At 47.0% G+C, this 16,175-nt stretch overlaps 3 protein-coding genes across 4 annotated transcripts in view; 1 reads left to right on the top strand and 2 right to left on the bottom strand.

Moving 5' to 3' along the window:
- LOC136625169 (filamin A-interacting protein 1-like) overlaps positions 1–4,485 on the bottom strand; it is a 44,856-nt gene extending 40,371 nt beyond the window's left edge. Inside the window, exon 1 of the mRNA XM_066599177.1 lies at positions 4,025–4,485. Within this exon, the coding sequence (XP_066455274.1) occupies positions 4,025–4,197 (173 nt within the window). The 5' untranslated portion in view covers positions 4,198–4,485. The remainder of the gene's footprint in view (positions 1–4,024) is intronic.
- Positions 1–16,175, top strand: part of CMSS1 (cms1 ribosomal small subunit homolog) — a 262,721-nt gene that overhangs the window by 44,654 nt on the left and 201,892 nt on the right. The window contains exon 1 of one of the 2 annotated variants that reach the window (XM_066599174.1): positions 4,626–4,710. The exons of the other annotated variant lie outside the window; for it this stretch is intronic. Coding sequence (XP_066455271.1) covers positions 4,668–4,710 — 43 coding nt within the window. The 5' untranslated portion in view covers positions 4,626–4,667. Of the gene's footprint in view, positions 1–4,625; positions 4,711–16,175 lie in introns of those variants that run through there. 2 annotated transcript variants of the gene reach the window in all.
- LOC136624963 (filamin A-interacting protein 1-like) overlaps positions 13,046–16,175 on the bottom strand; it is a 172,529-nt gene continuing 169,399 nt past the window's right edge. Inside the window, exon 5 of the mRNA XM_066598898.1 lies at positions 13,046–14,237. Within this exon, the coding sequence (XP_066454995.1) occupies positions 13,046–14,237 (1,192 nt within the window). The remainder of the gene's footprint in view (positions 14,238–16,175) is intronic.

Raw genomic sequence — 16,175 nt, 5'->3', positions numbered from 1 at the left:
CCTCTGGAAAGCTTTAGGTCTCTCTAGTACGACACAAGCACTACGAGACGGCCACCGATCGTCATCCATGCTAATTTACAATTAGAGCTGTTTACGGTTCATATAAAACTGCTACAATCTATAAAGTTTTATTTAAATGTTTTTGGCCGCCTATTCGCCCGCTTTGGTCTAACAACGTATACAAAAATCCCCCAGTTGTACGTCTAGTCTCGGGGTCTTTCCATCAGGAATGGGGGTGATCAGAGAACTTTGCAGGACACGAGCCAGGAAGCTAATTTCCCACGGAATCCATTAACGAAATCCAGGCTGCCACTTATAGCGTCTGTGATGAGCGCCACGGGGATTGACGCATGGAAACTGGAAGGACTTGGCCGTCCTCGCTGTTACTAGGTCACTAATTGTCAGTTGTATGGTAGGGCATCGCTATATACGCGGTTACGTAAGATATAAGTATAGGGTTGGCCGCGCTCAGCCCTTCCCTTTATATAAAGCTCAACGCTCTGACTGTCTTTATGCCGGCTGTTGATACACTCCTGGCATCACACTGGCGTGCGATACTAATGTGGGCACTTGGTGGGCATCTGCCCCTATATGAAGCCCATCAACTTATCCCTCTATAATTACACTATGGCGCGATCCCTCCTCTTGCGTTACATACGGCCTGACGCCATCTTTCTTTTACACCTGTAATCCGCTGCTAACGTCTTCATTTACGCAGCTTTGACTGCGCGAGCGGGTGACATCACCGCTAGTTAGCGCTCAAGACCGTTAGATCACCGCTAAAGTATCGCTCACTTCTTGCTCAGCGCTTCACGTTCTGTGTAAAGCGGGGAGCGTTTCGACACAGCGAGAAGTGAGCGAACCAGCATTTGTTTTACGCTGGTTGAAAGTGAGCGACAAACAAAAATAAATGATGGCTTTGTGTTTAGATGTAACTATTAGCGCATGTTTTAAGTTCGTTTGAACTAATTTTGCGCAATAATTGGCCTGTGTCAATGGCCCTTTACCCGAACCCCGGTTATTCCAGTGTTACCAGGAACGCGTTTTACTTGTTTGAGGGAAAGGATCTGAACTGCGGAGATGTGCGGACAGCGCGACCGTCACAAATGAGGCGCTTCAGAGTTTGTTTTCGATGTAACAAGCTTTTAGCCTGAAGACATCTGACTGAAAAGTGCCGAAAAATCCCCACCGGAGCGTCGCGTCTAACACCGCAACGTCAGGCGGCGTGCTGCTTCACCGATTGTTACTTTTAGAATGCACCTATAGATGCTTAATAAAGCGCCTCTCATCTGACACCCTATTATAGACGCTTTATAATGCGCGTCTCATCTGACCCTCTATTATAGATGCTTTATAATGCGCCTCTCATCTGACCCCCTATTATAGATGCTTTATAATGCGCCTCTCATCTGACCCCCTATAGATGCTTTAGGGCTCTCTCCCACGAGCATATACAACCACATATTACATTCGCGGGTTTTTCGCGCATAATACACAGCAGCAATCTTCACTTTGACTTTTTCAATTGTGCCTCTCGCACATCGGGCACGAAATGCACATCCAACGAAGGTTGCGGCATGCACTATTTTGATGCGTGTTATGCATTATACATGCCAAGATAGTGTATGGGGATTTTCGGTACGCAGCAAATATGCAATTTTATTGCGTACTTACTGCGTGCTCCAGTGCAGGAGATACGCATGTGATGTGCTGCAACCCCCCCCCCCCCCTTCCAAAAACACGTGTGTGAGAGCCTTTTTACTTATGCACCTCGGATCACCTATAGATGCTTTGTAACGCACCTCGGATCACCTATAGATTCTTTGTAGTGCATCTCGGATCACCTATAGATGCTCTGTAATGCACCTCTCCTCTGATCACCTATGGATTGTATGTAAGCGACTAATAAAGAAACCTCCATATGGGGAAATAAAGATGTATTTGGCGCAAAACCATCATGCAGCGCAACACAGCAGTTTGTATAATGCACCGTACGCTCGTTCAGCACCCTATGCTTCTGTAGTCTGTGGCTGCTGGGCGATGCGCAGGGCTTTGCACATAGCTAAAGCGCGTTACGATAAAGCCCTGGAGCGCTGTGCCAGTCAGTGTGGCGCTGCGTACATCTGTATTTGTCCTGCGAACACGTAACTTGTTGGTGCAGAGCTGAGGCAGATGTCATCGTAAGCCCGGCATGAAACGCGCTCCAGCTCCGCTCCTCGTCTTCACAGCCTACAGTTCCGTCTGGATCCCATTTTCAGCATTGCAGATGGAACCCCGGGACGGAAACCACAGACGGGTTCACAAACACTACGAACCTAGCCTTACACTTTTATAACCCAAGAAACCCCCCACTGCCACTGGTAGTGATTGTCCATTCCTAACACATCCGCCAGTCTTGTATGTAGCAGAGCTGAGTTTGTCATCTGGCACAACATTACTTATTGTCGGTCATCCTATTTGATTATCTTGGGCAAGTTTTCTGAATTATAGCTCTGCTCCTCCTGTACATGACTGCTGTGTGGATCTAGCAGAGTGGAGTTTGTAATACAACAGTGAGAAATGACAGTGCTGTCTGTGATTGCAGGGAGCTGCTCTACTACTATTCAAGATGTAGGAAATGTTAACCTGACTCTGTCGGCTCTGCTCAGGTCGCCATTGGAATACCGAATCTGTCCGATCATGGAAACAAACGGCGCCGCTAGAACCCATTTTATTATAATGGGGTCCGTCCGGCTTCTGTCTAGCCCTCCGGCTCATTTCTAGACAAAATAGTGCAGCATGCTGGGATTGCTGGACAGATGTGCGCCAGAGGCGTTGAGTAAGAATTTGGCGCAGATGTGAACATAACGTAATACATAAAATACACAGTTCAGCAAACTTCAAACTGACAATTAAAGGGAAAATAACCTTTTTACAAACTTTTGACACGTCACAGTGACATGTCAAAAGTTTTGATCGCTGAGGTCCGGGTGCCGAGACCCCCACAGATCGCCACAACGAACAGGCAAAAGTGCGCTCTACTCATTCGCCTGTTTCCATCACTGCTTGGAGCAAAGTACGGGCTCTATATAAAGTCGCTCACAATGACAGCTGAAAGTGCACAACTCTCAACCGAGCGCTTCTGCCTGTTGGTTCTAGCGATCGGCGGGAGTCTCAGCATCTGGACCCCCACCAATCAAAACTTTTTTGACATGTTATATCCAAACTTTGAAATAAGTTAGTTCTCCTTTAAGTGTCAGTTTAAAGTTTGCCCAACCTAATGGCACGTTAAGCTACGTTCACAACTGTGCCAATTTCTTGTTCGGAGCCTCCGGTGCAGAACTGTCCAAAATCTCAGCATGCTGTGCTATTTCGTTAGAGGGCTGGACAGAAGATGGATGGACCCCATTAGAATCAAGCGGCCCATCCGGCGCCATTTCTTTCCATCATAGGATGGATCCTGCATTCCTATTTCCAAATGCCTAATGGTGATATGAGCAGAGCCGACCGTGTCCAGTTAACGTCTTACATCTCGAGTCACGATGACATGTCAAAAGTTTTTAAAAAGTTTTTTTTTTCTTGCACTTGAATTCAAAAGCCATTGAAAAAGTCAAAGTTTGCTGGAAGTGTCAAGTTAATGTTTGCTACATCTGTAGCTTAATGACAAGTTCAACTCTGCTATGTCGGTACTCAACAAAGTCCTTCTTACAAAGCGACTATTTTAATAACTAGGTCCTTTCCCTCTGACTGCTCTTGATGTCTTTCCTCAGTTCCTCTCTTATACTTGTAACTTTTTTGCAGTCCATAAAAAGTTACCGTAAAGTTGTTTTACTACAAAGTGCGGCACGATATTTCAGCGCTGCATACAGGTAAAGCAGAGCTGGAGTTGTTATGCTACTATTTCCTTACGCACAGTGGTAAAGAACTGCTAACATGATGAGCTGTGCCAAATGACAAACTCAACTCTGCTACATAGAAGTAGAATGACAGCAAAACTTGTGAAAGTGCAAGGCTGCAGTGTAAGCTGCGGAGCTGCAGCTCTTACCTGGGGTGGCAGGGCTGTAGGGTACGACCGCAGCTGCTGCGGTCCCATAGAGGGACGGACTTCTCGGAGAGGCAGTTTTCTCCCAGGCATGAGATGTGAGCATTCCAATGGAAAAGGCAAACAATGAAAGATAGGCTCTGAGCTTGTCCCAAGCCTATAGAGGCTGACGTCATGGGCCTGCCCTACAAGGAGCGCTGCTCTACAGCCATACTGCTGCTGTCTGACTGCTGCACCAAAGGCTGCCAGAACTTTGAAAGTTTATTAATGTTTTCTGGCTCCGGCTGAAGTTCAAGCCTGTGTGAAGTATTTCATTTGTCTCCGCAGTTCAGGGTTGAACAAGAATGTGCGGAAGGCTGGGGTTACGGAGAGCCCCGTCTGCTCCCTGATAGTGGAGTCATTGGGAGTCAATAGGCGAGCGGCTCCTCGCTATTCTCCAGGACCGCAGCTCGGCTGTAGAGGATATGGATTCGGCGCTGCGACTTTGTGTTTGTGTGGAGGGGGCTCTCGGGGGGGATAGGGTTTTATTTCCTGATGATGTAACTACACAACAATTCTTCAAGTGATGATGGGAAGGCCAGATGAAGTCCATCGCTGCTTTCTTAAACATTTCAGCTTTCTTGTTTCCTCGCCGGCTTTATGCAGGATGATGAAAGACATTTCGGACTCGTTTGCGAAAGTTTGGGAAGGTAGTAAAAGCGGGAAATGAATGTTTTACGCTGCTGGTTTTTAGGCTACGTTCATATAAAATGTGTTTGGTTTTTAAAATAATTTATTAACGGATCCGTAAAGACGAAATTAAGGATGTCTGACTGATGCGAGGCGTTATTGTGTCTGCATGGGGTTTACATGGACGGTTTCCGTTTGTAGCAGTCGGGTGCGTTCACACATATAGGATTTTGGCGCGGATCCACACCAATATCTGCAGCATGTTCTGCGCAGAGATGCAACAGGACTGTGTTAAAATCCACTAATTTACATATTTGTTTTTGACATGGATATGCTGCAGATTTCGCCCTTTTAACGGGCGGATGCTGATCCACATTAAAACGGTGCTGATCCACTCCCAATTCCGCTACGTGTGAGCGTACCCTTAATAATAAAAATGCAAAAAGAACCCATTAATCAGAACAGATTTCTAAGTGTGGCTCTGGATTAGGGCTTATTCACACAGATGTTTTTCTGGGTGAGTACAGACTGAATTTGTATGGAAATGGAGCACATTGATTTCAGTGGTCCTATTTCGGTTGGATTCGGAGGAGAGAATTGCACAGTTGTACTCATATGGGGCGAGTCTGATCCGTTTTTAACGCATGTAGCTATGGGCACCATAAAAAAAAAAAAAAAAAAAAGAATCCGGAAGTGTATAGGCTCCATATATATGCTGGCCATCTTCCATTTTTTTTAACACACAGAAGCACGGAATGCATCGGCATGTGAAAAAAGTTTAAGTGCGTGAAAATGCTTTAAAATCACATGAAAAATTGGACCGTTTTCTCCGATTGTAACAGCACTAGCCCCATTTTAAATTGAGGCTTCACATGGGCGTGCTATACACAGCGAATAGAACTCATCGATTTCCGTAATTTGCGCTCATTTTGCTCACGCAAAGAAAAGTAGAACCTGCTTTTATTTTTCTGCTTTTGTGTGCACTAAAGGTCCCCATAGAAGTCTGACGGGTGCGCAAATGAGCGTGCAATACGCAAGGAGATGCATGAAACCCTGCGCAATTCCGCTGGAAAAACACTTGGAACTAATTAGCCATTTAAATCAGTGCGTCATTGTGCGCCTAGAGTACAGTAAAATACGCCGATGCACGTGCAAATTAGCATTGTGTGCTCCACCGAAACGCAGCGCTCATGAGCGCACAAATATCCTTGCGGTCGTGTGACGCCGGTCTTAGACTCAATTCTCATTGGCGTTTTTATTTTATTTTTTTTTGTACCGTCCTAGATGCTGAAAATTGGGGAAAAAACGGATCCGGTAAAGTCCCTAATAAGATAAATGGGAATTACTTCATGTCCTGCAGTTAGTCCTGTCCGCTCTCTGCTTTTTACTGTCCAAAAAATGGAAACTGGTAGAAATGGAGTATTTTATTTTATTTTTTTAAGATTATATTCAATGTGGGACAGAGAAACGGAAACTAATCAGTTCGTATCTGTGTGGGCTTCCGTCTTTAATGGATCCATAAATTCCCACTGTGCCCAACGGATCAGAACGGATGCGGCTCTGTTCACATTCAGTTTGGCGCCTCCAGAGCGGATCCAACGTGACATGCCGGATGAAAACGTCCTGCATGTAGTACCGGAGAGGATGCTGGAACCTAACAGACCGCATTATAGATATTGTACTCCATGGGGCCTGTTCTGCGCCATTCTGTCATAGAACAGAACTGTTCGCCAGCGTGGTTCTGTTTTCCCACTCTAATAATGGAGCAGGTAAGCGGAATACCCTAGGTTCACACGGTTGAGTGCGATGTTGGGTCCAATATCGCACTCGCCAACATGCACATTTTTTTTACCACGGATGCGAGGCGTTTTTATGTCAAAATCGCCTGCCATCACTTCGGGGAGGTAGCGATCCGCCGCCGCGGCTGACAGCGGAACCTGGTGTTACTCCCATTGTTCTCAATAGGGAAACCTCACATCCCATGGCACCACGTGCGCCTAGCAGGGGGTGCGATGCTGCCGCCAGCCCCATTGAGAACAATGGTCTGCATGAAAGATCTGATCAGTGATTTATGGCTGATCAGTCTTTCACTGCATACGCTCACACAGCGCGTTTATCGTGCAAGCCGCTCAATCCAACGATCCATTTTCATAATAACGGTCCTGTGTGAAAGGGGCTTTACTTGCCTACAAATTGCTGCCCCCTGCAGGCAGGAATGGGCGCCGCCTGAGACAATGCACTAAACTCGCCTCATGGATGGTTTACCCCTCATGGTGACAGATGTCATAGAAGGTTATGTAAAGTCATAATGAATCCGTACGGGAGGATCGGCTCAAAAGCAGCCAAAATAGAGCAAAATGAAAAAAAAAATTAAACTTTAAAAGGGATTGTCGATTATTAGAAAATACGGTTCTAAAACGGTGCCACTCTTGTCCAGGGGCTCTATGTTACTGTGTTAGCTGCAATACCAGGCACGGCCTATGGACATCAGTGGCGCTGTTTCAGGTAGAATCAGAGGAGGGGGGGGGGAATAGATTTTGGACATCACATTAAAGTCTCCGTTCATATTATCTTTTCACACTTTCCGTCCGGGCCGCTACTCGTTTTAACAGGAAGTATGTCGCGGTCTTTGGCGCTATTTTTACCATGAAAGATACCAGAACTCTGGCTGAACCCTTGTGGCCCCCATTAGAAGTTTGTGGGGTCCTTCATTATAGAAACCACAATAAATGGCGCACAAGGTATAACCTGACATCTCCGTACGTCTTATCGTACACCTCGGGTTACAGTAATGTGTGATGTAAAACAGAGGAGAAAAGATGGAGTTAATGGTTAACCTCCGTGTGTGGTATCCGCCGGGAGGTTAAATCTACACGGCGACTATTGGTTCAGCACGGAGGACAGCGGAGCTGAAGGTCGGACCTCGTGGGGGAGATGCCGCAAACCAGATTGTGCAATGCTGCTATTTATAGGGCACCCTTCCCTTACCAAGGCCGCAGCGCCCCCTTTCCACTTCCTTCACATTCTCCTTTTTTTGGCCTCTAAAAAGTCTTATAAATTTTTCATTTTTTAGAGGTGTTTTTTCTATTTATGTATTTTTTTTTTCTGGTGTTATGAGAAAGTTATGAGAAAAATGCCAGGAAAAAAATCTTATACCCAACACATGCGGAGATTTTGGGGAAAAAAAATAAACAACCCAAAAACACACCAAATTACAAGAAAAACACCACATACAAAAATGTCTTATATCTCACTATTGGCCTTCGTGGAACGGCTAGCAGGAAAAAATGCCACAAAAAGTGGTATGTTTGCGAGTGAGATACGAGGTTTCCCCTTGTCGGCTGCGTCGGAGGATCGCTACTTTCCCAAAGTGGTATGAGATGTTTCTGATACAAAAATTCCTCACATCTGTGGGGAAATCGCACGTTGGTAAGCACAATATCGGGCCATGTTTCACAGCCCGATCTCACTCGCCCGTGTGAAATTGGCCTAAATATGAACCGCGCTCCTCTTCTTTGAGAGAACTCACTAGACGTTTGCAGGATGAATGGAGGGAAGTACCAGCTTAAGCGTATCTGATGTCATTTAGGGCCAAAGGACCCCCACTAAGTATTAACATATGTAGTAAATATTATTGATTCTTGCTCAGGTGTCCGCCTCCAGACTAATGAATCCCCATGGACATGTTTAGTGACTTATTTCCTTACCACTGTTACTGATATCTATCCGTTAGGTATATTATATCCTGTGGAAGAGAAGTGTATTGTAAAGAACTTCTGCAGCAAACCATGGTCCCTGCAACAGGGCATCCTCTTCCCACTGCCATACTGCCAGTGATTAAAGGTAAGGTAAAGTCCCCTGGTGCAAGCACCGATCATGATGGACTCCTCTGGCGATGTTTTCTTGGCAGACTGTTTTTTGCTGTGGGGGGTTTGCCATTGCCTTCCTCAGTCATCTTTTACCCCCCACCAAGCTGGGTACTCCTTTTACCGACTTCAGAAGGATGGAAGGCTGAGTCAACCTCGAGCAGCTACCTGAACCACGCAGGGATTGAACTCGCAACCTTCAGGAAGTCTCTGTTCACACGACGTTCAGAGTCTGTCGGGAGGATTGTCAGGCAGCAGTGGCAAGAATTTTTTTTCAGCCGAGTCATACGTCTCCATATTACACAGAAAGACGATAACCTTATGAAGTTTATTATCGTCCATCGCTGACTGTGAAGCTATCCGGATCCTTTGGGTCACATTGGGACATGCACTGAGCTCCACTGCACGAGAACACGTTCTGCCAGTTCACTGGGGAATGTACTCGGCGCTGGCTATCAGCGAGCGGCCCGATGACATCAGACTCGTGTTCCCACTTCCCCTGCAGCTAATCTAATCTGTAGCTACAATTTATACTCTGATTACAGCGAGTGGAAACCAAACGCTTCACATTATTTCTCATCTCCGTACGGCTGATGGTTACTAGAAAATATGCTTTACATCATGCACAAAAAATATGTCCATGACAGCAGGAGCGCAAATCATCCGGCCTCCCGGGAATCGGGGCCGGGGGATGTTTTTGCTTATTTTAGTAACTTTAATCCATTCGTTTTTTTCTATGCTGCAATTTTACCTTCTTAAGGACCCGTGAAGTGATAAAATAGCACCATGTGCAGGGACCGCCCTCCAGAGGACCGCCTGTTGGAGAAGACCACTCAGGATTTAGAGAGGTTGTCTCAAAGAAGTTTTGCTGTATACACTCATTGCGGAAAAAAATAATGTACCCAGATAGAAATGGATTACTGCAAATCTTGGCATGCCATTGTGTCTCTGGCAGGTATATGGTGGTCTGATTAGTGGTTTCGTGAGGGCACGCGCATATGGCGAACAGGCTCCAGGCGGCCCAGACAGACCACCAGTAGATAAGATTGTTAGATCTGTCTGTGCTTCTCATTGGATCAAACCGTTTCATTGTCCACCATCCAGACACATGTGGCACCTTCATTGCAGACCCTTTCTCTGCCCGGACCATTTCCAGGCGCTTCGCAGAAGAAAATTGGTGTCACATCGCCCATTACGTGTCCTGCCATTAACGCCTCAACACATTTACCTTCGACCTGGACGGCTACGGACTGGAATAGTATCTTTAGTTTGGGGTCGACTTCAGTTGTGTTTTGAGTATGGACTGAGCCTCGTGTGGTGCAAAGTGCTAGGTCAGCAGAAATGCAGTCATAAGCTCTCGCTCACGACCTGAAGGTTGCGAGTTCAATCCCTGCTTGGTTGAGGTAGCCGGCTTAAGGTTGACTCAGCCTTCCATCCTTCCAAGCTTGGTAAAATGAGTACCCAGCTTGGTTGGAGGTAATAAATTACCTGAAAGCGCTGAGGAATAAGTTGCAGCTATACAAATTGACAAAATGTATTGATTTTTTTTTTTTTTAGTATGGAGGCCTTGTGATGATCATCACAACTGCTTGTGTGATGATCAGAGGTGTAACTTGAAGCTCCCGGGCCCCAATGTAAAACCTGTAACAGGGCCCCCAACTATAATGCTTTATTCGTAGTAGTGGGCTCCTTGTATACACAAGAGAGGCCTTATGGGCCCCCTAAGGCTCCTGGGCCCGGGTGCAACTGCATCCCCTGCATCCTCTATAGTTACGCCCCTGGTGATGATATAGGAAGCCATTGCATATGACAGTCTTACACCCCCCAGTCACTTTTTAGACCAATATACCCCCTCTTAAAGGTTTTTTTCACCCTATTAATGGCCTACGTAATCAAAGTCTGATCATTGAGGATTCCCCATCGATCCTTACGGTGTCTGTACACATATGTCTGTTAGCTGAACCCACTGATCATCTCATGTGTATGATGGCCTCCTGACTCAACGCTGATGACAGATGTTCTGGTGAAGAGGGTTTGGGAGTTGGACTTCAACTGATTGATCGTTGTTCCTGTCACCACCGGACTCCTTTCGGCCCTCTCTGCATTCAGAGTCCGTGATGCATGCTCGGTTGAGCATGCATGTGTATGAGGTGTTGAACAAGATAGCTGTTGGCCGACAGCTATCTAATGTGTATGGCCATCCCTAGAATTGGGGGCGTTTCAGTATGTCTCCAGTTGCTTGAATGCAGCTGTGGTTCAATTCTTCTGGGGAGCAACTCCGTCAGACGAAAAGGCAGTCTTTGTTCTTGGGATCTTAGGGGGTCAAAGAGAAATATACTTGGCCCAATCCAGTCTGTTTCCAGCCCGCTTTCGACACCTGGTCATGTGGTACGCGCCCCTCATTGTCAGTGACCTCATCACAGGGGCTGTACTGACAGTGGTCCCAGGAATCAGTTGATCGGTGGGGCTCCCGGCAATCCTCTGTAGATTACTCCTTCTGAGGACTGGTCATTACAATACAAAAAAATCTGCAAAGTCCCTGACAATCCCTTTAGGGTATAAATGTATCAGAGCTGGCGGGAACATCGTTTGATGATAGCGTAGAAGCGCTAGAAGTGGTCGTTGTCGGAGGGCCAACTACTTCATTAATGAGTGACTTTTCCTATTTGCTTGTTGTCACCAGTCCTCCCCCCTCCCTACTGCTTTTTGTAAGCTATGTTGTCTTTGGAGCTTGATGCTCTGCCTGCAAGCTCTGCAGGACGGGATGTGGAACAGATCAGCGCTCCGCTTAGTTTAGCAGTTAAACTAGCTTTTCTTTATTGGACTGGAAGTTTTATGAGATTATAGTCTGGAGCGTCATGTTCGTCATTCCTCGAAATAACACTAAAAATATGGCCACAAATGCAGAAAAGACAAGGCAAACACAGCCGCAATGCCTCCTACACTACTAAACAAAGCGCCGTCTCCCGGACAACTAATAATAGGTTTGCTTTGTTGTTCCAATGAAGAAGCAGAAGTCGACCGAGATTCTGGTGAATGAAGAACTTCAACGTTTCTAATTAAAGATGAACATGTAGAGCAAAATTGCCTCACCTTCGGGGTGGCAACTATTAATGTGACATCCACTGTAACATAATTTGTTGAATACCATACCAACTAAAAATTTTTTTTAACCCCTTAAGGACATGGCTTTTTTATGTTTAGTTTCTCCACTTAAATTAAATTAAAAAAAATCATAATTCTTAGCCAGAGTCCGCAGTGTATAGGGAGCAACCATAATTAGCTAAGCGAGGTGGCCTCCATAACGGATAGCACATGACTACTATATTTTTTACTAATCCCTGCTCCAAATCCCCACAAATCAGTCTCCTCCCCCCTCTGATATAATATAATTTCCAGTAAGCTCCATAGTCAGTCAATCTTCTCTCCTTAAGTTGTAAATATGAACCCCAGTCAGTCTGCTTTCACCTCTGGCAGCCATAAATACAGTTCCCATTTAACGCAATCTCATGCCGCCTCTAGCAGCCAGAAGTTCCTCAGTAAGTCCCGTAGTCAATCTCCTCCACCTTCTGGCAGCTGTAAATATAGACCCCAGTCAGTCTCCTTCCCCTTCTAGCAGCTATAAATAAATTATCCAGTAAGTTCCGTTCAGAAGCTATATCTTTATGGACATTTTGTGGTTCCTCCGACCTTCCAAAAACATACGATTTTGCATTGATGAGTTAATTTTCTTTCTTCACATGAACCAGTGTGATTTAGGATAGAATTTGATTGTGAGCTCCATTGGTTGCAGTGTTGTTGTGAGTGATGATTGCTGTACGGTGCAGCAGAATACTGTAAGTTGGTGCTATATGGGTAATGACAAGTAAATACGTGTTACCATGCCTACATCGCACGTCTTTCATGATTTTTGGCATTTGACTCCTTATGATCCGGTTACCAGGTCATTGGAGAACAGTCCCCTTTTGAGGAGGAGTGAAAATGAAGCCCCCAATGCTGACATCACAGTAGGATATATTACGTTTTGCATTTTGGCATTTCCCTTTTACATTTCCAAACAAATCTCTGGTAAATGATCTTCTCTGGATGGAAGTACCTGCTCCTCACGTGATGGGTCTGACGCATGGAGCCCTCGTCCCGAGCACAGAGCGCGCCTCCTGCCCACAGAGGACCATAATCCTATAATTGCTGTTTTCATTAATCTACAGAATTTTCACTCTGGGTTGAGACCTGGATTTATAACTTTAGAGCGAGAATGTATTTTGGTCGTCTTGTTTCCATTACAGATCGAGGTGACGTATTCCTCTTCTGGCTTTTGTAACGTGTCTGACTTTTTTTTTTTCCGCTCCAGCAATCAATCTTCTCTCTGTACTACTATGGTGGACCTGTGGTTTTGTGTTATAATCACATGCAAGGCTTCACAGAGAATAAAAAAACATGTAACTAAGAGGTAACACTTGGAACGCTTAACCTGCCTGCTTGTTGTTGGCTATCCCAATAAAGTTCCAAGTTTTATTGCTGGAATTCCTTTCCTGCTATGGCAGTTCACCTGTTTGCTCAGATCCCAGGCAGCAGTTGTCATGACCCACCTGGTAACTTGCGTATGGAATAATTGCACTTCTGGACTCCTACTGGAGCCACTTCTGGACTCCTGCTTCCTCTCCTCCTTGCCGGAGGCACTTCTGGACTCCTGCTTCCTCTCCTCCTTGCCGGAGCCACTTCTGGACTCCTGCTTCCTCTCCTCCTTGCCGGAGCCACTTCTGGACTCCTGCTTCCTCTCCTCCTTGCCGGAGCCACTTCTGGACTCCTGCTTCCTCTCCTCCTTGCCGGAGCCACTTCTGGACTCCTGCTTCCTCTCCTCCTTGCCGGAGCCACTTCTGGACTCCTGCTTCCTCTCCTCCTTGCCGGAGACACTTCTGGACTCCTGCTTCCTCTCCTCCTTGCCGGAGACACTTCTGGACTCCTGCTTCCTCTCCTCCTTGCCGGAGACGCTTCTGGACTCCTGCTTCCTCTCCTCCTTGCCGGAGACGCTTCTGGACTCTTGCTTCCTCTCCTCCTTGCCGGAGACACTTCTGGACTCCTGCTTCCTCTCCTTCTTGCCGCAGGCACTTCTGGACTCCTGCTTCCTCTCCTTCTTGCCGCAGGTACTTCTGGACTCCTGCTTCCTCTCCTTCTTGCCGCAGGCACTTCTGGACTCCTGCTTCCTCTCCTGCTTGCCGCAGGCACTTCTGGACTCCTGCTTCCTCTCCTGCTTGCCGCAGGCACTTCTGGACTCCTGCTTCCTCTCCTGCTTGCCGCAGGCACTTCTGGACTCCTGCTTCCTCTCCTGCTTGCCGCAGGCACTTCTGGACTCCTGATTCCTCTCCTGCTTGCCGCAGGCACTTCTGGACTCCTGCTTCCTCTCCTGCTTGCCGCAGGCACTTCTGGACTCCTGATTCCTCTCCTGCTTGCCGCAGGCACTTCTGGACTCCTGCTTCCTCTCCTGCTTGCCGCAGGCACTTCTGGACTCCTGCTTCCTCTCCTGCTTGCCGCAGGCACTTCTGGACTCCTGCTTCCTCTCCTTCTTGCCGCAGGCACTTCTGGACTCCTGCTTCCTCTCCTTCTTGCCGCAGGCACTTCTGGACTCCTGCTTCCTCTCCTGCTTGCCGCAGGCGCTTCTGGACTCCTGCTTCCCCTCCTTCCTGACGGAGTCACTTATGATTTTGACTCAAAAAACCATATAACAGTAGCGGTTTTCCAAAAAAAAATAATTTGTGTATGTGACCACCCTGAGAGTCTCAGGGAGCAGTGCAGTGTAGCTTTTCCCTCATCCTAGATCTGTAGAATGAGGCGTCCCAGTAACCCCTGGCTGCCTCTGACTCGCATCCACGGTTGTTTTGTTTTCATAAATAAACCAATTTGTACATTATTTTTAATTCCGAGTCTTTTCTCCGTTGCGCTAATAGGAGCCAAGACATGAATTCTTCTCGGCAGTCTCCCCTAATGAAAGACCTTTCTTGTCCTGTAGGAACACAGTGCTGAAATAGTATCAGCTGTTTGTAGTGCGGGGACCACCTGCTGGCACCGGTGCCCGTTCTGGGGAGCACGGAGTACTTGGTTGTTTTGGCAATTGTTACACAATACATGTGAGCTCATTCATTGCGAGACACCTTGTTTCATATTACGAGCGTGTGCCGTCGTTACCTTGTGAGCGGTTGTGCTCTCATTGGGGACCACAGGTGTATGACTTCATATGTGTAGCCCTCGCTGGATTAAAGAGAGATTCTGCGAATTTAACTACCGATGACCTCTCTTTGACATTGATCATCAGTAGTTGGTCCACGAGGGCCTGCTGCTCAGGATCCTTGTCAATCAGCTGCTTGTTCGGTCTCTTGTCAGCATCGGGAGTGTAATAGCCTGCTTCATTCCTTTCTCATTGGGGTCGGAAGTCCGGTCCTTACCGCAACGAGCAGCTGAAAAGTGTAATAGGAGGCATCGCTCCCCTTGATTTCAATGGGAGTGAAGCAAGCTATTACATTACGTCCCCTGACCACCTATGACTACATCTTACCCGCTGCACTGAGAGCAGGCTGAGTAATCAACTGATCGGCGAGGATCCTGAGGACAGGTCATCAGTAGTTAAAGTCCCAGAATACCCAGACATTTATACGGGATAAGGCTCACATGTGTGATCACTGGGAACCCCAGCAATCCTGTGAACGGAGCGTCGGAGTGCATGTATGACCACTGCTCCATTCGCTTCTATTGGATGGACGGAGATTTCTGAGCGCATTGATCTCACAGTAGCAGCGTTTGAGCAGATGCTCCATCGCTCCATTCGCAGGGGCATTTGGAGGCACAGTTCTTGAGATTGCTGGTGGCCCCTAGAGTTGGACCCCCAGATAAGGGAATAAATACCTTTCATGGTAAAAATCCCTTTAAAAGGGGTTTTCCAAAACATGGACAACACTGATCCTGATCACTTGATCACACCGAATAGCAATTTGTACTTTTCTGCTGATGTAGCATACAGTGTGGGCCTTAAACTTCTGGCCAGGCAATGTACGGGCAGAAGCAAATGACTGCTGCAGGCAATCGAAGGCCACAGCGGCACTGTCGGCGCTCCTGGCATCGGCCGTCATATCTTGCCCACTATGATGCCAGGAGTTTAGGGATGTGACGCTGTGGTCTCTGATCAGCCGCAGCAGTCATGTGCTTCCATCCAAGTTGTCATGTTGGAAGTCACAGCCCGTGCCAGCTGTTTGCTGCATCCCAGGACCGCAGTAGAGATAGGTATGCCCTCCAGGGGCGTAACTATAGAGGATGCAGGGGATGCGGTTGCACCTGGGCCCAGGAGCCTTAGGGGGCCCATAAGGCCTCTCTTCTCCATATAGGAAGCCCAGTACTATGAATAAAGCATTATAGTTGGGGCCCTATTACAGGTTTTGAATTGGGGCCCGGGAGCTTCAAGTTACGCCTCTGATGCCCTCATTTGTTATTTTAGGCAGGGCTCAGCTGATGGACAGAACCCCTTTAAAGGGGTTGTCCCGCGCCGAAACGGTTTTTTTTTTTTTTTCAATAGCCCCCCCGTTCGGCGCGAGACAAACCCGATGCAGGGGTTAAAAATAAAAACCGGACAG

Source organism: Eleutherodactylus coqui, chromosome 4 (assembly GCF_035609145.1).
Source record: "Eleutherodactylus coqui strain aEleCoq1 chromosome 4, aEleCoq1.hap1, whole genome shotgun sequence".
NCBI classification, from domain to species: domain Eukaryota; kingdom Metazoa; phylum Chordata; class Amphibia; order Anura; family Eleutherodactylidae; genus Eleutherodactylus; species Eleutherodactylus coqui.
This window is presented reverse-complemented; position numbering and strand designations above follow the sequence as displayed.